Source organism: Podarcis cretensis (genome assembly GCF_951804945.1).
Source record: "Podarcis cretensis genome assembly, chromosome: 3".
Taxonomy (NCBI): domain Eukaryota; kingdom Metazoa; phylum Chordata; class Lepidosauria; order Squamata; family Lacertidae; genus Podarcis; species Podarcis cretensis.
Window position 1 is genome coordinate 31970983 of NC_137172.1, and position 25802 is coordinate 31996784.

General features: G+C 43.6%; 1 protein-coding gene across 1 annotated transcript in view; it reads right to left on the reverse strand.

Moving 5' to 3' along the window:
- Positions 1 to 25802, reverse strand: part of TP53BP2 (tumor protein p53 binding protein 2) — a 54084-nt gene that overhangs the window by 6960 nt on the left and 21322 nt on the right. Inside the window, exons 3-16 of the mRNA XM_079969173.1 lie at positions 21444 to 21557; positions 20255 to 20334; positions 18404 to 18505; positions 17508 to 17682; positions 13135 to 13316; positions 12623 to 12787; positions 12002 to 12239; positions 10023 to 10151; positions 9079 to 9233; positions 7076 to 7559; positions 5414 to 6192; positions 2303 to 2440; positions 1960 to 2093; positions 1036 to 1202 (exon numbers count right to left, since the gene is read on the reverse strand). Of these exons, the coding sequence (XP_079825299.1) occupies positions 1036 to 1202; positions 1960 to 2093; positions 2303 to 2440; positions 5414 to 6192; positions 7076 to 7559; positions 9079 to 9233; positions 10023 to 10151; positions 12002 to 12239; positions 12623 to 12787; positions 13135 to 13316; positions 17508 to 17682; positions 18404 to 18505; positions 20255 to 20334; positions 21444 to 21557 (3042 nt within the window). The remainder of the gene's footprint in view (positions 1 to 1035; positions 1203 to 1959; positions 2094 to 2302; positions 2441 to 5413; positions 6193 to 7075; positions 7560 to 9078; positions 9234 to 10022; positions 10152 to 12001; positions 12240 to 12622; positions 12788 to 13134; positions 13317 to 17507; positions 17683 to 18403; positions 18506 to 20254; positions 20335 to 21443; positions 21558 to 25802) is intronic.

Genomic DNA, 25802 nt, shown 5'->3' on the forward strand with positions numbered 1-25802 from the left:
AGCTCCTGCCCACCTAGCAGTTCGAAAGCACCCCCGGGTGCAAGTAGATAAATAGGTAACGCTTTATAGCGGGTAGGTAAATGGCGTTTCCGTGTGCTGCTCTGGTGCCGGTTCGCCAGAGCAGCTTCGTCACGCTGGCCACGTGACCCGGAAGTGTCTGCGGACAGCGCTGGCTCCCGGCCTCTAGAGTGAGATGAGCGCACAACCCTAGAGTCTGTCAAGACGGGCCCGTATGGGCAGAGGTACCTTTTTTATGGGAACTGCAGTTTGCTGTGGTCTTTCCATTAACTGTAAACAGAGGTCAGACCATTCTAATCTTTGTGCTAGTTGTAAACCTAATAGAGCTTTTCCAAAAGGCTGTAGGGAGTTCCCAACCAATTAATGGAGCAATACACTAACTAGAAAGAAACACAAAGTGCGGAGGGTGGGGGGTCTCCTATCTGGAAAGCATGTGAAAAGACTTCCTAAAACAGCAACAATTAGCACACCATCTGTGTTGCTATTGCTTCTACAAAGTAAAAAATTGTGTCCCAAAACTGCCCAAAGTAAACGTAAGTAACCTTAAAAAAATAAAGAAGAGACCAATAATTGTTGTCCATGGAGAAGTATTGAGAAAACAAAAGAGGACCAAATAATGTTTTGTTTTGTTTTTAACCAACTAAGGTTATATTTGGTAAACTACATTACTAGAGGCCAGGGACTTGACATGCTTGATCGATCCAGAAATCGGAACAGAAGCAATCCTTATTCTTTGGCTTCTAAACCCATGGAGGAAAACCACATAAAAGCAATTCCAGATTAGTGGGAATCTGGAGAAAGGACTTTTCTGTTGTGATGTCCACTATTATGGAACGTTCTCTATAAGAAAAAAGCCATGCACCTACTTTGGAGTGCTTTCACCAACAGTAGGAAGATTCCTCTGTTTATCTTGACCTTCCCTAAGCCAGTCAACTCCACAGCTGAGTATAGATTTGAACCCTGGTCTCCGCGGTTCTAATCCAACAGTCTTAACTGGAACGCCACACTAGTACATACCATAAAGAAACTGGGAGCACTGCGTGTAGCCTTCTTCCATTTCTTCACACTTGTCTGCCGCAGTCTGCAGGTCACTGTAGGTTGTGGCAAAAACAGCAGCACCCGATTCCACTAAGAATTTGCACACTTGGACGTTATTGCAAGATGCTGCACAGTGCAGTGGGGTCCTGGGGATTGCAAGGAGGAAGCCAAAGTGACATAGTGTTCTGACTGCCTTCGACTATTAAAATGTGAAAAATAGGTAAATTAAAGCTTGGTGGCGGGGGAGGAATTCCTGATTCTTAGGACAGCTCAGTGTTATATATGTTGACAGGCAGAGGCGCTCCAGGGCTTCAAATATGGCTCTCTCTCTCTCAGCCCTACTTGGAGATGCAAGAGATTGAGCCTTGAACCTTCAGCACACAATACAGATCCTCCACCAAGAAGCTTCATCACTTCCTCTTACCAACAACTACTTCGAATGTCCAAAATAGGCACCCACTTTCACGCATTCATTCTATAATATCCAATTTCAACTTGAAGAGACACTTTTGCCATCTATAATCCCAAACATCCCTTCAGTGTTTCCCCAACCTTGGGTCTCCAGCTGTTTTGGGACTACAACTCCCATCAGCCCTGGCTAGCAAGACCAGCAGTCAGGGATGATGGGAATTGCAGCCTGAAAAAGCAGCTGGAGACCCAAGGGTTGGGGAAACACTGGTTTAGACAGAAGACAAAAGTCTGACCCAGAGCTTCATTCCAGAGCTGTTCAGACCACCAACTATTCTGTCCGACTGGTGCCCACTCCTCCCCTCCAGGAAACGGAACGAAAAACACAAGAAAAGCAGCAATATTAGTGGGATTGTCATATCTGAATGCTACCCTGCACAGCGTAAGAGCCGTCAGGTTGGAATGCTCTGTTAAGAAGCCCAAAATTGTCCTTACCATCCATCACTATCTGCAGCATTTACGTTGACACCAAACTGGACCAGGAATTTCACGATCTCTGTATGGCCAGCACACACAGCATTGTGAAGTGCAGTGATGCCCTCATCATTGGGCAAGCTGGGATCTTCAACCTGTAGAGAGAGAAAAAGAGATACTGGGTGCTAAGTTTAAGATTTCCATTAATCCCAGTGCCTTTTCATACATCCCAGTTTGTTGGTGTAACTCTACTACCATCTGAAAGTGTTCAAATGTGGAGCTCTCCTATACCGTTTCTTGAATGGCTGTAACCAAGAATTCATGCAGCTTTAGCCCTCATTATGGGGAAACATGGAATTCATACCTCGTAGATGATCCGCTGAACAAGGTCAAATTCTCCTTCAAGAGAGGAATCAAGAAGCAAAGCAAGGGGGTTGAATTTCACTCGCATTCCATGGGCAATCCTGTCTGAGCCAACTTTGCGCAAATTGGTCCTCTTGCCCTGGAGAGGAAAAGACGGCAAAATAGTTTGTAGGAGCTTTTTGCAATGGGGGAAAAAAATGCAAAACGATTAAAAACTGATACAATTAGCACAATTCCATCTCCTTGGGAATCTAAAAGCTTTGATTTACAATAAACAATAGTAGTAGTGTGCTGAAAATCTCAATTTGATAAAAAGAAACGCCTCAATTGGATAAAAAGAAGTTTGCATACTCCACCCTCGGAAATATTTCCCAAATGTAACCATTGTTATCAGTAAACCACGTCCAAACAGTGCTCCTAGAGTCCTAGACACAAGCGGTTTCGAGAAAGGGAGGAGCACAGCAATGTGAACAATAGGGAGTCGCTGCCATAATCATAGAATTGTAGACCTGGAAGGGACCATGAGGGTCATCTAGTCCAACCCCCTGCAAATGAAGGAATCTTTTGCCCAACGTGGGGCTTGAACCCACAACCCTGAGATGAGGAGTCTCATGCTCTACTAATCAATATATGCCAGATTATGGCTGGAATGAGGAAAGCAGAAGCAAGGTACAAAGGGTGCCGAGAAGAAGCAGAGGGATAAAGATGTGAATACACACAATCAAACAAAACCAAATAAAAAGTTACCATGTATGTTTTTCTTTGGCCACAGGGAGTTTGCCATATTCATCAAAATGTCTTTTAGTTTGAAGGGGTGGGGCCAAGAAGAATGACTGTGGTTTGAGGTGGAAAGGGAAGAGTCAAGGGATCCATTTAGACGATGGGTAGGCAACCTAAGGCCCGGGGGCTGGATCCGGCCCAATCGCCTTCTAAATCCGGCCCACAGATGGTCCAGGCATCAGCGTGTTTTTACATGAGTAGAATGTGTCTTTTTATTTAAAATGCATCTCTGGGTTATTTGTGGAGCATAGGAATTCATTCATATATTTTTTTTCAAAATATAGTCCAGCCTCCCACAAGGTCTGAGGGACAGTGGACCGGCCCCCTGCTGAAAAAGTTTGCTGACCCCTGATTTAGACCCTGTGCCCATTGGGACCTGGCTGCTTGAAATACAGCTCAGATCCTGCCACGCTATCACAGAACCAAAAAGTTGGAAGGGACTCAGGATTTCTGTGTTCAGTACTTATTTCGTAACCAGATATCCCCAGCTGGTTGAGAAGCAGCAATAAACACTATTCAGAGGCATATGTAAATTTTATTAAATGTCAGGATAAAAAAGAACCATGTTTATTTTTGTTCAATTCACACCACAGGAGAGAGGAGGGTGACTCTTCTCTTCTTTGCAGAATCTACTTTCTTGCAAAAACTGGTGTGTGTGTGTGTGTGTGTGTGTGTGTGTGTGTGTACACAATTAATACCAGTCAATACCAACGTTGCTAGACTGGGGTTACTTATTAACATAATGCTGGCACAGCTCAAATAGCAGTTCCAAGGGGCAGTTATATCCAGTCCCAAAACATGCTAGATGATTTAAAGCAGCAGGGCAAAAACTGTGGGAGGAATGAATGTTGAAGCTGGCCCAAAAGTGTGGGAGATGCCAAGTGGGGTAAAAAAGAAGAAACGGAGACTTGTGTATGAGCACGACGCACACAGACAGGATATGTGACAAAGGCACATTGTGTGAAAAGGGTGGGGCAACAGCTGCCAATGAGCACTGCATGTGCCACCTGAATACATTACAAATCTGACATCAGCGCATAGTGAAAAGGGAGGAGGACGTGACTCACAATGTCGTCTTCTCTTCAACTACTCTAGAATCAACAGAATGCCAAACTTTGAAACATCCTAATGGCTAGAATTCCAACAACCCAGGCCTCCTTTCACAAGATACTAGTTGCACAGGCAACCAACTCAAAACTGGCACAAAGCAAAACACGTTCTGGGAGTGCATTATTAATGTCCAGTATGTCCAGGCCCTGGTAACCAACTAGCCTAGACTATGAAAACTGTGTAGCAAGGTGGAATTTGGAGATCTTTCCCCTCTATTCCAAACTAATAAAACGTAAAGGGACCCCTGACCATTAGGTCCAGTCGTGACCGACTCTGGGGTTGCGGCACTCATCTTGCTTTAATGCCCAAGGGAGCCGGCATACAGCTTCCGGGTCATGTGGCCAGCATGACTAAGCCGCTTCTGGCGAGCCAGAGCAGCGCACAGAAATGCCGTTTACCTTCCCGCCAGAGCGGTACCTATTTAGCTACTTGCACTTTGACGTGCTTTCGAACTGCTAGGTGGGAAGGAGCAGGGACCGAGCAACGGGAGCTCACCCCGCTGTGGGGATTCGAACCTCCGACCTTCTGATCAGCAAGTCCTAGGCAAAGTGGCTTAACCCACAGCACCAGCCACCTCCCATTCCAAACTAATGGTCTATGACAAATTTTTGTGCTTCAACCTTCTTGTAACACACGAAGGGACGCCATTAACAAGACTATACCAGAACGAATCTCGAACAGAACATAGTCAAATATTCAGCCAAAGAGACAGAGGTGGCAAAAATAATTGTGGGATGCAGGAGCAAATAAGGTTCTGAGGGAGCAAACTGTCTTGCCATGTGCAAGCTGGCAAGAAAAGGGGCAGGAATGAAGAAGCTCATTTGCATGCTTTCGGGTTCTCACCTTTACTATTCCCTAGTAGCTTGCATTTCCAACAAGATGACCCAGAAACATCACTGAGGATATCCAATATTATTAACCTAGCACCTGCTTCAAGAGGAGATGCTACATAAAGCGGCTTCTACCATGGGTGTATCGAAGAATCACAATTAAAACTTGTTCTGCAATAAGAAGAGCAATTCACTGGACACAGCGAAGCACATCTTTCCCTTACTTGAGTTGGAACAGGGCTTCCACCAAATGAAATTAAAAGATAATGCATCCCGGCAATGTGTGGTGGGCAATCATCAGACCTGTGTCACCTGGTCTACAGAGAAGCATCACAATATACCACCTCAGTGTTAAGTGCCTAAAACGACCAAGACGAACTGTTTTTACTTACAGGTGGCAAAGAGAACTGCCCCGTGACTTCGGGAGGTTGCATGCTGAACGAGTCCTCTCCCAAACTCTCTGGTTCTCCTGAAGGGTAGGGAGGTGGTGGGTAGGGCGGGTACTCCTCCATGTACATGTCTATGGGCAAGGGAACGTCCAGACTCGGTTCTTCCATTTCAGGCGGAGCGAGGGCGACGTCGTCAGAAATCCCCTCAGGAACGCTCTCTAGGCCTGACGGAGGAAGAGGCCCTGCATTCTGGTCGGCATTTGGCGTTTCTGCCTCTTCTGCAATAGTTGGCTCAGGTGAAGGAGGAACTAACTCTTTGGCCACTTCTGTGCTTAAATAAGGGTTTGGGATTTCCGCTGAGTTTTCAGCGGCAGCTACGGAAGTTTGCTTCGATGGGTAGGATGGGGCAGAGATAGTCTCCATAGCAGCCAGAGTTGTTCTCTGGTACAAGAGCTTTTGAATATTGGGGCCATTAGGACCCTCTGGCTCAGTAATAGAACTACGCTTCTTCAGTGGTCTTGGGGCGTTGGATAGCTTCTTCCGAAGGGCTTCCAGATCTGCATCACTTTGATTTCTGTAAGGATTTGATAAGAAAGGCAACAGCTTTGTTGGGCTGAGTGGACGAGGAATACGCTCCGTTTCATTATTTTCACTGGCTGAAGCTGTAGTCTCCATTTCAGGTTCTGGACTGCCTGGCTTGCCTTGAGTAGTTGAATAAATATTCTCAGCCTGCTGCTGTTGATTTGGGGGACCGGCTCCAGCAATAACTGGCTTTCCATACACTGAGGAACAAATCAGAAAAAGGAAGCCGTAAATAGTTTGGCAGCAAGAACAGGGAAATGCAAAACCTACGAGCACAAACATTACACAGGTGTACGCTGAGGCATCACTATTTGGTCAGTCCTAAACCTAGCACTGGGCAACAGCGTTCCAATTCCAGCTGGAGTCGTGTTAGGCCTAAAGAGAAGCAATGTAACACTATAGAACACTACAGAGTACTATAGAATGCTCTTTGACGGAGGCTCAAAAGGCAGGAATCCCTGAATCTGAGTAATACAAGTGTAGGAAGGGCAGTTCTTTCTCCCCCACTGAGCTACACGGCAGAGTTCTAGGAGAAAGGGGGGTCACTCAGATCTGCACCTGACAGCACACATCTTTCAAACAAACAAACCAACCACCCCCACTTGAGTATTAAGAGGGAATGACATTTTTTATTTTATATTGTGTAATCAATATGAAATGAAAAGCAACACATCAATATTGATTACTTCATTGTAGCAGAATGAACATATATGATAGCGCCGTACATTATAAGTTTAATTTAGACATTTTATTTGTACAGTTATTGGGGAGGGGGAGTAAACCCTTCAGGAAGGAAATGTTACGTTACCACTTTACTAGCTTTCCATACTGATCTTCCCAGGAGCTTAAGCACCACTAACTTGTTCTAGATCCCACCGAAAATATGAGCAAACTGGTGTAACTAGAACAGGTTATTTAAAGACATACTGGCTCTTTGAATTCTCACTTGGGTTCGCAGTGACTTCTCATCCTGTGGCCTCTTCCTCTCTCCCCCCCCCCCGCCCAACACCCCTTTAGAGAATCTAAGTTTCCTCGGTAATGCAGGACATGCTTTGGAAAAGCAAAGTGAAACCAAATGCTCACCACTTGGAAAATGGGGTCCTCTGGTCTGTGCCCTTGTCAGTGCACTCTGCACTGCCTGTTGGAAGTTCTTCCCAGGAGTCTGCTGCTTTGTGTACATGCTATAGATTGAACTTGCAGCAACCGTCTGCGGCTTTCGGAAAGGTGGTGGGGGAGCCTCTTTGGCTGGCTGAGGGGTGAAAGGCCTCACAGCTGCCGCAGGAGGACTCTCTTGCTTGAGAAGAGTCAGGTCCGGATTAGCAGGAAGGCCACTTGGAGACACACAGATCTTTTGCTGGGCCTGCTGAGATGCTGGTGGAGTTAGCTGGGTTGCTGGCTTCTGCTTGTTTCCTGCAGCAGCAATTGTCAGAGGCAGCTTCTGGATATTACCATCAGGCTTAACATCTGGAGAAGGCAGCTGACCAGCTTGGCCAAAGTAAGGTAAGTTTATCTGTTTTGGTTTGGTGGGAACAGGTGGCGGCACTTTTGCCACATTTTTAGTGCCAGTCTGTAAGAGAAAACCATTGTCAGGAAAATAGAAAATCTATTCTAAGAGTGATGGGGTCAAAGGAGAAGCCAAACTGCTGTAGAACAGCAAATCAAAGACACACGAGTTTGCATGGGTGGCGCTGTGGTCTAAACCACTGAGCCTAGGGCCTGCCGATCAGGAGGTCGGTGGTTTGAATCCCTGCAACAGGGTGAGCTCCCGTTGTTCGGTCCCAGCTCCTGCCCACCTAGCAGTTCGAAAGCACGTCAAGTGCAAGTAGATAAATAGGTACCGTTCTGGCGGGAAGGTAAACGGCATTTCCGTGCGCTGCTCTGGCTTCACCAGAAGCGGCTTAGTCATGCTGGCCACATGACCTGGAAACTGTCTGCGGACAAACGCCAGCTCCCTCGGCCTATAGAGCGAAATGAGCGCACAACCCCAGAGTCGTCTGAGACTGGACCTAACTGTCAGGAGTAACTTTACCTTTACTTACGCCAAGTTATTACTACCTCCTTTTTTATTTTTAAATTTTTATTGGAATTTTATTTACAACACAAGCCCCCCACCCCCAATACATAAATCCACCTTCGTTAAACGTGAACATAACATACAACAATACAAACAACAAAATAAAAGACTTCCTTTCTGTTTCTGGCCTCCTTATTTACTTCTTATAAACTGTTTCCTTTATGAATAATTATTAAGATTACCAACTTCTAATCCTGAACATGAATTGTATAGCTTAAGGAGGTACACTTTCACAGTATAACTTTCCCATTTCCAATATAACTTTTGATAACTTTCCAATTATTTCTCAGTTCTGAAGTTGGTATCAGATATGTAAGAGGCAGCATCTGACATCGGCTCCACCCAAAGACTAAAATGAGATGCATCAAATCGACATCAGGGAAGATCTTTTAGCAAATGTCCAGGGCCTTAATGAACAGTAAAAAAAAACAAAAAAAAAACAGGAGCAACCCCCCTCAAATGACATGCTTCATTTTGAAGCAGGTCAGATAACACACTGCCTGGAGAACTGTGTTATGGGGTATTTGTTAATTAAAATAAATGCACGTTGCCATAAAAAGTGATACACCCGGTGAAGACTATTAAGTCCAGAAACTAAAATTACCTAACTGCACTACTGGGGTTCTCTCATATTTCTACAATCTTCTTTTAAATATTTACTTTCCCTCCCTTGCCCCTGTAGACAGGTGGTACAATTTCCCTTCTCAATCATGTAAGGAACCGCCAGCCTGTAGAGGAGCCTTTTTTGTTGTTGTTATCAATCCTAGTTTTTACAGGTTGAGAACAGAAGGGAGTGGTTATTATATGCCAAAAAAAACCACTGAATCTTTGGCTCATCTAAAATCAAGTTTTTAATTATGCCCAGCAGATCATACTAGCTAACAAGAGACTGAGACGTTTAGCATAAATTCATGACCGCTGTTCACAGTAGCACATGGATTTAGAGGCTTCTCAAGCATGCTTGGAGAGCACATTCAGATTGCAACTCAAAAGGCACTATACGTCCAAATACCTGGCCGTCTCGCAGGAGGTCTTCACTGCTCTGGTTTTTTCTCAATGTACCTGTTGTAGGCACTCCAACAGCTCCATTGGAGTCAACAGAATCAAACATGGAAAAGGGGCGTACTTTTTTCTCTCTTTCTCTAAGAGGAACATCTCCCTCACCAACTAAAAAGACAAAAGGAAGGTTAGATTTGAAGTAAGCATTTGTAATACTTTTGAAAAAACTAAAACCTTTTTTTAAAAAAGCACACTTCTCAGCTAAAAAGATTCTGCATGAAGTAACACTTGTCTTCTCATAAGAAATGGACCAGGTGTGTGTCATATAATAATATCAGCCACGAATAAAGCAGACCAGTTGGAAGCCAGTGCCATCTGTGCAAGCAGCCCTGTTACAACTTTAAGGGTCAAAACATTAAGCTGAAGAGGGATCAACAGAGAACTGTCACAGCTCCTTTAGGAAATTAGGTTAACCATTCCACCACCTGAGCTACTGAAATGAAGAGAAGCATCTGAGCTGACTCATGGGCAGGCAAACTAAGGCCCAGGGGCCGGATCTGGCCCAATTGCCTTCTAAATCTGGCCTGCGGACAGTCCAGGAATCAGTGTGTTTTTACATGAGTAGAATGTGTGCTTTTATTTAAAATGCATCTCTGGGTTATTTGTGGGGCATATGAATTTATTTATTTATTTATTTTTCAAAATATAGTCTGGCCCCCCACAAGGTCTGAGGGACAGTGGACCAGCTCCCTGCTGAAAAGGTTTGCTGACCCCTGGATTAAGCACACCAGCAAGATTCTGGGAGAGAGAAGCCACCCCAACTCAGAATAAGAGCAAATAACCTTTGTGACAGGCAGTTAATCATCTCTAAAGTACACACTATGTAACATTAGGGTTACAAAGATATACTCTGCTTAATTTGGAAAGAGGCAGAAACACCCATAAAAACGGACCTACCTTGCACTTCGTTGCTACTGTTGGCTTGGGTCACCATGGAAGTTAGTCCTTGGCTGATAACATGGCCAGCGCTCGCATTATTCCAGTCACTGGTAGCGAGTGGAGGTTTTGAACCAGCAGGTGTAGTACCTGGAGTAAAAAGAAACAGAGAAAATAAGGAGAAGGAAAATGGGGGGACGGGACCCCTTCTCCAGAATACAAGGCACACTACACATACATGCACATTATTTCTTCATCCAGGCAAGCGAGAGGCATTATCACATATCAATGACCCATTCTACCCAGGCAAAAGCACTCAAGGAGTCAGAAATAGGTGTGGCTGGAGACATGTTTCACTGGACCTATTAGCTTTTGCCCATTTGTTAATTACAGTATTAAATTATTAGCACAATTTGAGTTAGCATTTTCCCCAGAAACAGTGACAGTAGAGGAAAATAAATAATGCTAGTTCAAGAACAGAAGAATCACATTTATGTTCCAGATACAAAAGATATAGACTGAGCTTAGCTGATTATGACAAATCAGGCTTCTCTGGTGTTAACTGGGCTCTGCTGTTGAAAGGAGTATCGTTATTAGAAGCAATTCAGGCACAGTGGTGTACAATCAGGGGATTATTTCCAATATCCAAAGAACTGTGAAAACACCAAGGACTACACTGATTGTGAGGTCTGGTAGCATTACACAGCTTGTAGGGATACTGCCCACAAGTACCCAGATAAAGGAATTAACTTACGGAAATGGAAACTCGGTTTACATATTGGTAAGCACAACTTGCTTTTAAAAATCAGTACAAATTCATAACAAGAACTCTGTTGATAACTGATATTTATAATCGGCTATCAACATATGGCACCTCCATATGATCCCTTAATTTCTGGAGCAGCAGCTGTAGCCTTTATACAAAAATGCATTGCGTTACAACACTCAGTAGCTATCTATCATCCTTGTAACAATAACTAAGTGAAAGTCGTAATTCCTTTTTCTTGCAGATGGAGAACGCTAAAACAGGCTTAATTCACTGAAGACCACTCACATGAATTCATAGATAGAGAGGAATGTGAATTAAATCTCCCCTAATGCAAGCCTAACATTCACAAATCTCACAGGCTTAATAACAAGGCAGTTTGCACAGAACACTTAGCACTGCTTGAGCAAATGAACTACTGAGAGAGAGGAAGGGAGAGAATGCACAATTTAAAATTAATGCATCCTATTTCTATGCTATAATTAAAATATGTAACTTTAAAACTAGGATAAAACACCAATCAGCTCAAGCTCACCAAAAATAAGATTTCAAAGACATGTACAGTCTTCTTTTAACAGTTGTACATATTGGGACATGAGTATTTTGTACAACTTTCATAAGCACTTCACAAAAAATAGGTTCTCAAAGTGTTTTTAATAGCAAGATTGAAATCCATAAACACTCTTGCTCACTGAAGACAAAACAAGAATACCATACAAAGAAGAATTAACTATACAGTGCCTCTTCTTCTGGATAACCAACTTGCTTCTAATATTTACAATTTACAAATACAGCATTACCCAATAAAATCCTTATTTTCAGGATTATGCTTAAACACTAATGCCAGAAACATGGGATATTGCCATATGATATAAATGGAACTAATGCTGAGATTAAAAAAAATCTTGTTGAGCAGTGAGTGTTTTGAATATATGTCTAAATGATCACTGTTTAGCATTTATGATTTCATTTATTCTTGAAACTACCATATAGAATGCACTGCCCCTCACCTAGTTAAGGTGATTAGAGGAAACAGAGAGAGAAAAGATTAGTTACTTCAAGAAAAATGTTCCTTTCAAACAGCTAAATTAAACATAGATGGCGAAATGCTATACTTAGCAAGTTCTGCATCAGAAGGATTAAAAAAATATGGACCAGTAGACAACAGGAAACACCAGCACACTTTGCATTAATAAAAACCGGAAGAAAATAATAATGATATATATATAGTTACCTCCAGGAGCTTTCACTTGTGAAAGAATCCCAGCTCTCATGTTTGGGAGAGTCTGCGTTTTCAATGGAGCATCAGGGGCTTGCAAGGCTGAAGTCCCATCAGGGTAGACTGGTTTGACTAAAAGTTCATTCCTTGAGGCAATGCGTGGCATGGTGGAAGACTGGATGTAAGGACCAACAGCTGCCACTCTACTTGGAGTAGATACCACTGGCTGTGGCTGATTCCCATCTGGAGACACCTACACAAGATGCATCAAGATTTAAGAAATAATTAAGCAATCCATACAATCCATCTTTTGGGGAATCTCCCCCCCCCAGCCAGGAACACACACACACACACACACACACACACACACACACACACAGTATAGGCTCTGTATACACAATATATTTTCTTTCGTGGAAAGAAAGCACTAAAGGTGTGGGAACCGCTCTTCCCTTTATAAAGGACTAAATAGGTTAATGCTAATGTATTATTTAAAGCGGTTTTCATGCTACAATGAAAATGTTAGGGATATGGCAGACACAAAGCTTCTCAGCAACTTCTCACCAAATACTTCTCGGCAAATACTTCAGTGTTAAGAGTAGCATTTTTTTTGGGGGGGGGGTGCCTGGCACTCACCGGGACATTCTCCTTTTGCTGCAGCGCAGCCTTCTTCTTCCACAGCCGTTCCCTCAGCTCATGAACACGCTTATCCATAACTGCCACCTCTGAGTTGCGTTTGTTTAAAGAGTCTCTCTGTTGTTGCAGCTTGGCATTCTGCTCCTGGTTCAGTTTGTTCCTCAGCTGAATGCATTCAGGAGGGGAAATTAGGAATGCAAAATAAGTAACTTCCAGGGTGGTTGCCGTGATGCACGAAACTATTTTTTTATATTTTAAAAAAAAAAAGTTCTGAAAGGGTAGGAGCCCGCATGGAAGTTCTGGGTGGGCTTTGCTTCTGTACACAAGTGCGTCAGGTAGACAATAATCGACACTGAGAATAATACAGAAGACACAAACTATGCTGACTGTTAAGCAGGTTGGACAATTCTGGCTTTGTCAGAGACAAGAGGTGAAAGCAAATTCCTTCACAAGGCAATGTGTGACCTGCCCGCCTCCCTTACTCCAGGTCTGTAGAGCAGTCTTGCAGTTACCTGAAGCTCCTTGTACAGTCGGTCAAGCTCAGCGACAGCTGACTGGTTGTCATGGTAACCATCAATCCGGCCATTCTTCAGCATCTCCAACTGCCTAGTAAGTTCCTCTACCTTTGACACAGCCAGTACCAGCTCTCGTTGTTTTTGCTGGAACAAACTGTTCATCTGCTCAATCTCCTCCACTGTAGAGGAAGAAGACAGAACACAATGGCTGTTGCTGAGAGATGACCAAATGTTGGCTGCTTCCAAGGCAGCTGCTAATGGGGAAGATATGACCAGAAGCTCAAAGAAGGTTACACCAATCAGAAGCTAGACAGCTGATCAAGCTATCAAGTTATCAGCTTCAGAATTTATATAGTTTATTTATCAGAAGAAAGGTCTTCTGAACACTATTTTTTCATCAAAAAAAATTTTCACTCTTTTGTGGGTGGGGGGGGGGGGGAGAGAGAAGACAGGTAGATGTGCATAATTTAAGCCCTGAACAAATTTGAGAGATTTTGTTCTAGGATCTGAAGAAGGTAATGCCACGCAGAGTTTGAATTGAAGCAATTTTCTGCTAGGTAAGGGAGCTATAAAATGATATTGGACTGTATGCCTCTGAATTCATTTACAGTACACTTTTTGCTGCATTGAAACAGCCTGGGGAGGAACAAGAAAAATTCAGAGTTGGGAAGATACACTTGCAAAATGTACCATATCAAAGCAAGGGAGAATATCAGTATCAATATTATTTGTCTGTTTATTGAAATATTTATCAACTTCACTTTCAAAAATTTTATCAAGGTGGCTTACTACATACAAATATAATAAAATCAGTCAAAGTATCAATAAAAATGTCATTTAAAAACACCGTGAAAACATCAGTGGATACTGGTTGGTTAAAATGTGGAAATCACACTGAACTGTCTAGACAAGAGTTTTCAGATGATGTCTAAAGATAGGCAGGCCAAACCTCTAGAGGTAGGCAGTTCTACAAGGCAAGATGGTAAGTGGCAAGTTGTAGTTTCTGAGTCACCTTCAAAGGTAGCCCCACGTAGAGCGCATTGCAGTAGTCCAAGCGGGAGATAACCAGAGCATGCACCACTCTGGCGAGACAGTCCGCAGGCAGATAGGGTCTCAGTCTGGTAAACAGCTGCCCTGGACACAGATTTGACCTGTGCTTCCATGGACAGCTGTGAGTCCAAAATGACTCCCAGGCTGCGCACCTGGTCCTTCAGGGGCACAGTTACCCCATTCAGGACCAGGGAATCCTCCACACCTGCCCGCCTCCTGTCCCCCAAAAACAGTACTTCTGTCTTGTCAGGATTCAACCTCAATCTGTTAGCCGCCATCCATCCTCCAACCGCCTCCAGACACTCACACAGGACCTTCACTGCCCTCACTGGTTCTGATTTAAAAGAGAGGTAGAGCTGGGTATCATCCGCATACTGATGAACACCCAGCCCAAACCTCCTGATGATCTCTCCCAGTGGCTGCATGTAAATGTTGAAAAGCATGGGGGAGAGGACAGAACCCTGAGGCACCCCACAAGTGAGAGCCCAGGGGTCTGAACACTCATCCCCCACCACCACTTTCTGAACACGGCCCAGGAGGAAGGAGCGGAACCACTGTATGACAGTGCCCCCAGCTCCCAGCCCCTCAAGACGGTCCAGAAGGATGTTATGGTCGATGGTATCAAACGCTGCCGAGAGATCCAGCAGGACTAGGAAACAGCTCTCACCTTTGTCCCTAGCCCGCCGGAGATCATCAACCAGTGCGACCAAGGCAGTTTCAGTCCCATGATGAGGCCTGAATCCCGACTGGAAGGGATCCAAATGGTCCGCTTCTTCCAGGCATGCCTGGAGTTGTTCGGCAACCGCTCGCTCAATCACCTTGCCCAAGAATGGAAGATTTGAGACTGGACGATAGTTGGCCATCGTGGCCGCATCTAAAGATGGTTTTTTAAGAAGCGGTTTAATAACCGCCTCTTTCAACGGGTCTGGGAAGGCTCCCTCACGGAGGGAAGCATTCACCACCCCACGAAGCCCATCGCCCAGTCCTTCCCGGCTAGCTTTTATAAGCCAGGATGGGCAAGGATCCAGGAGACAGGTGGTTGGTTTCACTCGTCCAAGCAGCCTGTCCACATCCTCGGAGGTAACAGATTGGAATTGATCCCACTCAACTTGACCAGACAGAACTCTAGCACTCTCCCGCCCCGGTCCTGCTCCCACGGTGGAGTCTACTTCTTCCCGAATCTGAGCGATTTTATCTGCAAAAAACTTTGCAAAATCATTGCAGGAGAACGTGTGGCCCATACTGGGCCCCAATGTTGCAGGTGGTTCCGCTAAATTGTGAACCACCTGAAAAAGTCTCCTGCTGCTGTTTTCTGCAGATGCAATAGAGGGGGTGAAGAAATTCTTCTTCGCCGTCGCTATCGCCACTTGGTAGGCTCGACGTTGAGCTCTAACCTGTGTCCGGTCAGATTCGGAATGAGTTATCCGCCACCGGCGCTCTAGCCGTCTCAACGATTGTTTCATTGCCCTCAGATCCGTGGAAAACCACGGGGCTCTCCGGGCTCCATGCAATCGGAGAGGGCGCTTCGGAGCCAAACAGTCAATAGCCCTGGTTAACTCCGCATTCCAGCGGGCCACCAGGGAATCGGCTGAAAGGCCATCAACATGGGATAAAGCATCCCCTACCACTCTCTGGAAACCATTTGGATCCATTAAGTGGCGGGGGCGGACCATCCGAATTGGTCCCACCTCCCTGCAGAGGGGATGGGTCGCAGAGAAATCCAGTTGCACCAGGAAGTGATCTGACCATGGCACTTCTTTCGTTTCACTTTTAGTTAGTGTCAGATCACCAACATCCATAGCGGTAAACACAAGGTCCAAGGCATGTCCGCGGCTATGGGTTGGGCCAGACTTATTCAGGGACAGCCCCATGGAGGCCATGCTTTCCACGAAGTCCCGAGCGGCCCCTTGTAAGGTCGTGTCGGCATGGATGTTAAAATCCCCTAGGACAACCAAGCTGGGTGTCTCCAGGAGAACATCCGCCACGACCTGAAGCAGCTCGGGCAGGGAATCCTTGGTGCAGCGGGGAGGTCGGTACACCAAAAGGAATCCTGTACTGCCCCTATTGCCCAACTTCCAGAACATGCACTCGGAAAACTGGGTCTTCCCAATAGGACGCCTGGTGCAAACTAATGACTTTCTAAAAATCACTGCAAACCCCCCCTCCCCGCCCACATGACCTGGGTTGCTGTGCGTAAGAGAAACCTGGTGGACAAGCAGCGGCAAGGACAGGCCCATCTGCTTCATGTCAAGTGCTCCATCCATGATCAAGTCATGGATGGCAGTGGTCTTATGAATCATTGACCTGGCATTGCACAGCAGCACCTTCAGGTCATGTGGGTATCCCTTGCTGATTCTAGTATCCATCCGGTCAGGACCAGACCCGGAGGCAGGGATAGTCCTCAGACAACGACTAAACCTGCCCCCTCTGTAATGACATGGTCTAGTCTTAGCGTAACTCCTCCTCCTACCCGTGACCACTGAGATCAGTTGTCCCAGTGCATCCCCCCCTGTGGAACATGCCCCAGCCATTTTGTGGGCTGGGGCCCACTCCCCGGCAGCCCTGACCCCTCCCCCTAAGAACAAAATAACACCTTAAACAAACAAACAAAACCAATAAAACAATACAACAACAAAAATGTAAAAATTACAAAAACATCAAAATAAAAAAAAATAATTCCCCAAACCCAACCAAACATCCATCCCTCCCCCACCCCCCACATACAAAAAATCCAAAAGAAAATTTTAAAAAACATTTTAAAACCACTCTGTGCCCCTCTTGCAGTAACAACTGTCCTAGTGAGGCCTGTCAGGCCCCGCCCTGGGCCAGGTGGTAAGTGGCAGGAAGGAGCAGGACCCTCAGGCACTCACTCAGGGGAGTCCTCCTGGGCAGCAGGCAGCAAGCACCAAGCCGTCCTTGTGAGGCTTCAGGCCCCGCCCCAGGCCAGATGGTAAGTGGCAAGAGCAGGACCCTCAAGCACTCACTCAGGGGAGTCCTCCTGGGCAGCAGGCAGCAAGCACCAAGCCGTCCTTATGAGGCTTCAGGCCCCGCCCCAGGCCAGATGGTAAGTGGCAAGAGCAGGACCCTCAGGCACTCACTCAGGGGAGTCCTCCTGGGCAGCAGGCAGCAAGCCGCATGCAGTCCTTGTGAGGCTTCAGGCCCCGCCCCAGGCCAGATGGTAAGTGGCAAGAGCAGGGCCCTCAAGCACTCACTGTATGAGAATACAGCCAATATCTAAACGATTCTATGTAGGAACATCTGAACACTAACTTGAAACAGACGTTATAAACCAGTTATCCAAAAAACCTCTAGCAACTCACCTAGCTTCCCATTACTGAGCCGTTTTTGTTCCACGTGACCTTTGAGAGCTCTCACTTTCTTCAACTTGGCTTCCTGATTCTCAGCAATTTCTTTTAATCTTTTGAGTTTTTCCTGCTCTGCAGCTTGTTGTTGCTGCCGCTGGTCCTGCTGTTTCAGAAATTTTAACCGCTGCTCCTACAAGTCAACAGAACAAGCATTATGCTCATTGTGATTAAGCTATTTAATGGTGTTATACTAATAACATGTGATTTCTAGAGCAGAGAAAACCTACATCACCTTATGCATTGTGCATTAAAATAATAAGCACTGCAGTTCACATAATTACTAAAAATATTTAAAAACCCAACTAAACTAAAGGAAGATGTGTGTACAAAGCTAAACAAATAGTTTAGGGTTTCCATATCTTCCTCCAGCCACAGCAATTTATATCATTAAAAATGGCTTCCAAGGAAAAGGCTGGAGACAAAAACACTGCAATTCTTTTTTTAAAAAGAGCTTAGGTCTTCAACTTAAATTCCCCAGCAACATTTTATTTGGCCCTCAATTTGGTGAGCAAACCCTCTTTTAGAAACGCATGCCTTCAATAACCGATCTTCCCAGTTCAGAACTCTAGCAACTTTTCAGGAAACCACAGGATTTCCTAACACATATATGCTATATTCAAAAAGAACACATAACATTTGGCACTGAAGGTGGTCATGGCCAAATTAAGGCACAGCTCTCAATCCACAGTAACTAACTTGTTTGCCCCCAAAACAGTCTGTTTTAAGAAATCCAAGGATGCCACTTTTAATATTTAGCGCTTTACAAAATTCAAATTTTTTAGAAGCTGCTTTTCTCATACTTTTTTATTCATAGGTAATTTTTACAGGGGGAAAAACTTATTTCAACAAACCTTGTTAGCCAGCATTTGCTGTTGGGCCTCTATTTGTTGCTGTTGACGTGATGCCATTTCCTGCAATTCAGCTAGAGTCATATCCATCCGAGGAGCATTGACCTTCGGTAATTAAATATATATAAATATGTAAGAGTTTGGTATAAGCATACTATTGTGCTGAAGTCTATATAGTACATTGCCCATCTGGCTTCAGAATTAAAGGCCTGATTGCTGTACCATTTTGGAGACATGGTGGAAGGTAAAAAGCAAGGACTACTGAAGAAGATATAAACAGGCTACTAGCATACTTTTGTTCCAGTGCATTCTGGACAATCACCAAACCAGAAGGTACACAGGGGTCATCTATGTTCAACCTCCAACTCAAACTAATAGAATCCAGACATCAATTTGCTCCATCCTGATCCACAGAGCACCAGAAGTCAGAAGCAGGTGCACAACCCCAACAACAGAGTCAAGCCACATGCTGTAGGCAATGTTCAGGCAATGACACAACACAAACACATAGGAAATGATTTTGGAGTGCGAAAGACAATTTTTTCAGATCCCAAACATGGTGAGCATCAAGAAAAACCTATCCAGCAAAGGTTCAAAGAACATCATTATACTGGGCACATGTCTCTTCTTCTTCTTTGCCAAGGAATATTGTCTTCCATAAGCACAGTTTTAACAATGAGTCCCTAAGTGACTGTGAAGGCTGATTCTGGATCCACACGTCCTTCCACAGTGGAGACATAGGTTTCCGGACAGGAGTTGATCATGGTGAGGATTTGCCAAGTATGCCTTCATCTTAGTGTGTTTCTCCCTTTCGTCCTGAGTTCAGGCATCTTCAAAACCCATGACACCTTTGGTAAAGGCTGTTCTCCAATTGGAGCGCTCGCAGGCCAGTGTTTCCCAGTTGTTGGTATTTATACTACTTTTTTTTTAGATTTGCCTTGAGAGAATCTTTGAACCTCTTTTTGGCACATGTCTATCCCACCCCTCTCACATAGTCTAAATATGTTAAACTTCTAACTTTTTAAAATTAAGGACCATTTTCTCAATTTGCCAGGTAGCCATAAACAACTTTGTGACCATAGGTGACCAGGAATACCATGAAAATGAGAGTGCAGGCAGGTAGTGGAGGGACAGGTCATCACATCCCTGCCAGCTCCCAATGTCAGAAGGCACCTTTTTTTTTATTTTCACCTGTTAAGAGCCCAGGAGCTTGAATTTCCATGCTGGTTGTGAAGGAGCTAGCTTCTTTTCTTCGCGGCCAGCATGGAAATGCAAGCTACTGACTTCTTGACAGGCTAGTAAATACTTTGAGGATTGGTGACTTCTGTGGGCTTTTGAAAAGGTTGAATTGATACCAGTAATGTCAGGAAGCCTCACACTTTATACTACACAGTGGCTATCAAAGCAACTGGTTCCCACATCACTTCTTGGGAGGCTTGGAACATGAAACCTTGGGCAAAACACTCAGCCTGTTCTGCTGAGGCTTCCCGCCCCCCAAACAAATACAGAGCAGACTGGTCACATATTTCTAACTGGCAAGAGGGCTCCCTGCCTCCTGCTTTTTGCAGCCAGTTTGAGATTCCTCAATCTAGACTTCACATAAGGAGAATTTACATGCTTTTCTTCAAAAAATAGTAACAAAATACAGAGAGATCTCATCACAAAGTGAAATCCCTTCAGAGACCGGGTAGTATTCTGTGATTGAACCTATTAACTAATATAAGAACTGACCGTGGAAGTCGTATAAATATTTCTAATTTCATAATTAGGTGTTCTGGAGAAAAAATAAATTTGTAAACCAAAAGGAAATTATTTCCTTGATTGCATTTAAGCAGTTTTATGCTAAATACTTACTCCATTCTCTATTCTCCGCTCACCGGGCATTTTTACACCATTTCTCTTCAAGCCTGGATCTTGCACTCTTGGTCCGCTCCCTTTTAAGTATGAAGTGGAGGGGGGGGAGAAAGGTAAGTAGTTTTTTAAAAAAGAAGAATGCTTTTAATATAAACTACCTCTCTACAAGGTTGGGAGGAGGAAATGAAGAAACAAGCAGGTTTGCAGTTTCAGACTTGGTACAAAGTCATCCAACAACACTTGAAAATCAATGTAAGCACAACAGCAGCAGCCCTGCCATACAAAATGCTGCCTGTGCAATAAATGTATTAACCTTGTCAGATATGCAGGGGACAAGAGAAGAGAAACAAGAGGTACCTTTTTCATGAAATTTAAAGTGGACAAGTTATATATATTTTAAAAAATAGCAGCAGGCCAAATAAATGGTTTGCATGAACTCAGCATTTAAGGCACAATTAAGGGACTGGTCTGTGAAACAAGGACCCTTTAGCTTCATTGCACCATAGTTAGCTTGCAATTGTGACAAAAAGTCAAACACATCTCCTAGCCAACCAAACCAGCCGAAGGGGCTTCCTGATTAATCAGTAAAGAACATGAAGAATAGACATGAATTAAGAAAAAGAAATTGTGGTTTCTGAAATCACTGCATCACTGAATTCAACAAGAAGCAAGTATGGAACGCAACATTTATTCAGCTGGCAAAAGCATTAATGTGCCTCTAAAAGGAGATTTTCATCACACAATCCTGGGAGCTTTACATTCTGCTGTACGTCTGCCTTCCACACAGCTGGGTGTCCAATACATCTAAGCCACCAGTGGGGAGTCTACAGCCAGTAGGCCTAATTAAGGCCAAGAGAGGTCCTAACTATGTCGGGTGTGAGGTAGGTAATTACATAACTCCCTGTCGAAAGCAGGTTTGCAAGCAACACCCATTAGCAGCATCAGCAAAGCCTTGGGTATTTGCCCAGTCAGTGTGATTTCAAACCATGATGGCAAATGCTTCGTCTCGTGTCATGTCCCACCCGTCAAAAGGACCTATGGAGGTTCAGGAGCCTCAGGATCCTGCACGCCAGTCAAACCCAGTTCCCCACCCCTAATTTAGGTTAAAGGAACTTGCATGAAGAGCCACTGCACTCTCTCCAAAGTTTCACACTAGGCTTGCACTCAAAAAAGTAGAATTAACACTCACCAGCTTCTCGATTAGGAGACCGCTCATGGCGAAGAAAGAACCTAACTTCATTTCTCTGGACTCCATGGCGCTGAAGAAGATCCAACATGCGCTCGTTGTCAGCTACAGGGCGCTCTGAAAGATACAGAGCAAGTTCTCACTATATTCTCTCACTTTCAGTAGTAAGGTAATAAACAAAGCCTGCCTCCAAAGGATATTTTATGTGATGAACTAAAGGTGTATTTGCAGTGTATCCATCACAGCCTCCTATTCAAAAGTTGCAGAGTTCATCCACACTGAGTATGTCCCTTTTGAATCACGTGAAAGCAGTCTTTAAAAGGGTGGAAGGAGAACAGGGAAATGCTTTCCTAACAAACCAGAGAACTTGATAGAGAACAGCTATGTCCCTTTTACCAAGAAATACAGCAACACACATGGGCAAGACGCATCTCAGAAGTCGCCAGCGTAGCAGCTCTGGGTACACATGCAGACACAGATGCCTCACCTTCTGCTGAAATCTGGCTTTAAAGAAGCATTCTAACTGCAGAAAATAGGATGTGGTGTGTGCTTTGTTGCAGCGAGTGTGATGGCAGCTTCTGCGGTTTGCAAATGCACCCATGTGCCAAATATGTCAGCATACTGTGGTACCTCGAGTTGCAAACACCTCAGGTTACAAACGCTTCAGGTTACAAACTCTGCTAACCTGGAAGAGTTACCTCAAGTTGAGAACTTTGCCCCTGGATGAGAACGGAAATCATGTGGTGGCGGCGCAGCGGCAGCAAGCACGCCTCTAGTTAAGAACAGTTTCAGGTTAAGAACAGACCCCGAAATGAATTAAGTTCCTAACTAGAGGTACCACTGTATTCTGTTTTAATATCTCATCCTCTTGAATTCTCAGGGTGTTATTTTTTCATGTAGCTTAATTATTTGTGTACACTTATCATCAACTCAGTGCATCTTGCTTAAAAATGTTCATGTTACAGACACAAAGCTGGAACAGACTTAAAGGATTAAGCAAAATACTCTTAACAGAATATGCCTCTGCTATGCTTTCTATGCACTCATTTAGCAATGAACTTCAGGTAACATAAAGTGTTTGGAGAGCTTATGGAGAGCTGTGCACTGATTTCTTTCCCCCCAATTTGACCTTTAACTTATAGAAACAGCCTTTTCAGTTCAAATCTGTCTTGAACATTTCTGCCTTGGAGTCCAGTTTCAGGCTGAAAGTAGGGTACAAGTGAACACTGCAAACATGTTGCACAAGGCTTCCATTTCTCATTGCTGAACCCTAAACAGAAGCTTGGCATTTCCAGTTTAGAAATTCCTCGTTACCCATTGCAGTGCAGGAAAAAACAGAACACCAGTTTTGCGTGCAGAAGGTCGAAGGTTCAGTCTCAAGCATCTCCAGGTAGGGCTGGGAAGGAATTGTGTCAGAAATCCTGGAGAGCAACTGCCAGTCAGTGTAGGCAATACAGAGTTAGATGGATTAATGGTCACACTCTGCATAAGGCAACTTCCTATCCCCCATGCAACTGAATCCTACTGCATGGAGCCCCAATGGGGCATGCAACAGTGACAGGAATATCCCTTGTCTCAGTTCAGGGGACAGGTTTGAGTAAATCTAATGGATGGTACCATGGTGTCAATTCATTAAGCTTTGTACACATTACATGTTGCTTCGTCTGGTATGGAAGGAAACTTTGGCTTTGTTTAACACTGGTTTAAGCTGCCAAGTTGAGCATGAGCTGTAGTACTACTTCACTAGGATCCAGTCAATATTTTTTTGATAACATGTCTGTCACACAATCCTAATACAGTCATACCTCAGAAGTCGAACGGAATCCGTTCCAGAAGCCCATTCGAATTCCAAAATGTTTGTAAACCAAGGTGTGCGGTGTGCCTTCTGATTGGCTGCAGGAGCTTCCTGCAGCCAATTGGAAGACATGACGGACGTTCGGGTTCCAAAGAACATTTGCAAACCAGAACAATCACTTCCGGGTTTTTCGGCGTTCTGGAGCAAAAGCGTTCCAAGTCACAAGTCGTTTGTCAACCAAGGTACAAATGTACAGCTCTATTTAGTTACATAAATTTAAAAAGGAAGTCTTTTTAATTGTTATTTTAGAAGGGAGGAACTTTTTAGATGAAAAGAAATACAGCACTTATTTAGAAAATAATGCCCTGCTGGCACCCCTGGCTGAAACTTTTTTAAAAAAAATTCTTCCCACCGTATTCTATCTAAATTAAAGGCAAAATAAAAAACCTATACTTTTATCATGGTAGCACCCAAATGCCTAATAACAGCAAGCTTCCAATTTTACTGAAAGCTCTATAGGGACAAGACACAAAAACAAAAGGTAATGAACACAGAAGGGATTATGGTAAAAACTGGTGATAATGATAGGCAATTGCTGGTTTAGTGAGACAATAATGTTTGTCTTCATTCAAGGATAAAGATGGAAGTGTACAAATGATTAATGACATTAGGTCACCACACCCTACCCCTGCATGTAAGCCTTTTTTATATCCCAGTAGTTCAATTGGGTTCTCATAAACTTTCCTACAAGATGTGTAGGGTTTTTATGATATCCAACAGGTTCTTAGCTTAATTAAAAAAAAACAACCAAAAAGGTTTTCTTTAAGGAGGAAAAAAACTGCAGCCATGTTGAACCAACCTAAGAAGGAAATTTTCTGGGGTTACTGTCAAAGCTGATTAGTTTTACAGTATAAGCAAGTAGGTCACTGTTACAGAAAAAGCAGCTACCGTGGTTATTTGTCTAGACAGCTAAACAGCTCATCTTGTAAATCACAAAGGAAAGTATCGCTATCATTTAGAATAAGCAGGGTCTGGATGAGGCTAAGCCGATTTGTTTATGGTAGTTTTAGACAATATTCTAGTAAAAATTAACTAAAAGTTAAGGAAATGCCCTTTTTTTGGCTAGGATTCTCAATATGTTAACTCATTCTGGTGTTTATATCTATCTATCTATCTATCTATCTATCTATCTCAAAGCAGTGTACAGCATTTTTATATATATTGCTGTACACTGCCTTGATATTTTTAATGATATTACGGTAAGTATTTTTATAAATAAATGTTGCTAATGAATAATCACTTCCACTATTTCTGTGAATGCTGCTACTTATACAGCCAAACATCCTTCACATAGAAGGAAGAGGTACCAGTAGGCTTGGGGAAACCCCAAAGTTTGCAAAAGTACAATTTTAAGGGGGAACTGCTAGGAAGAAACACAAATATAACCCAATGAGAACCAAGTGTGCTCTGTGGCCACAGAATACTGACTGTAGGGGGGAAATTTGGAGGAATAAGGTATCATGTAGTATGGCTGGCTGGCTGATACACTGAAGGACAGCCCCATTTACAGACAATAAACTGTCAACAAGTAGACCAGCTTTACCATGGAACCAGCAGTCAATATAAAAGGACAGGCTTATCAAAGAGCTGAGAGTTCTGCTGCATTATTTTTTTAAAAAAAAACCTCTTAATTTTTTTAAGCTCATTTATTCATAAATACAAAGCTACATAACTCAATTTCTTTCAAATATAATACTTCTAAAATTCATATTACTCTATTTCACAAAACAGTCACCTCTCAGAAAATTTTGTACTGTGGAAAATACCTCTAATAAACCAGAGTAGCCAATTCATCATTTTCTGCTAATTCAAGATTTCAATAGCCAGTCCCGTCTATATGGGGACTGAGAGCCCTTTCATCTTCAGACCAACACTACTCTAGCTGCAATCAGCACAATTTTGACTAAAGGGTTTTGTTCCACAGACACATCCTCCTCAATCCAATTAAATATAATCAGCATTGGAGAAAGTCTCGAGATTGCTCTTATCAATAAGGTTGTATGATACAAAATTTGTTTCTAGAATTTATAAGTATATTGGCAAACCTACACGTGTGTTCAGTGTGCATTTACAGCTGAATACTTCAAACATCTGCAACATATTTCCACATACATTGTATTAAACATAGCAGGGGTAAAATCTCTAATGTACAATCTAAAAAGCAAGCTCACTATTAGTTGAATTTATGTCATGCCTTTCTTCCTGAAGAAGTCCAGGGTGGCAAACAGGTCAATAATAATAATACGCAATCTAAAACAGCAATATAAAATCATATAATGTGAATAGAACAGAAAATCTGAGGATTCAGACATATAATCAGGGTGCACTCTTATGGGTCAGGAAAAGCCAGGAAACTATTAAAAAACTAATCTGATGAGTAACGGTATCAGGGAATCAGTGTTTTGGCCAATGCAGAATAACTGCTGTACTAATGTCACAACCTGTTCTGTTGCACCCTTGTGGCAAGTTGACCTAGGTAAAGCATGTCAACACAACATAGTTAAGAC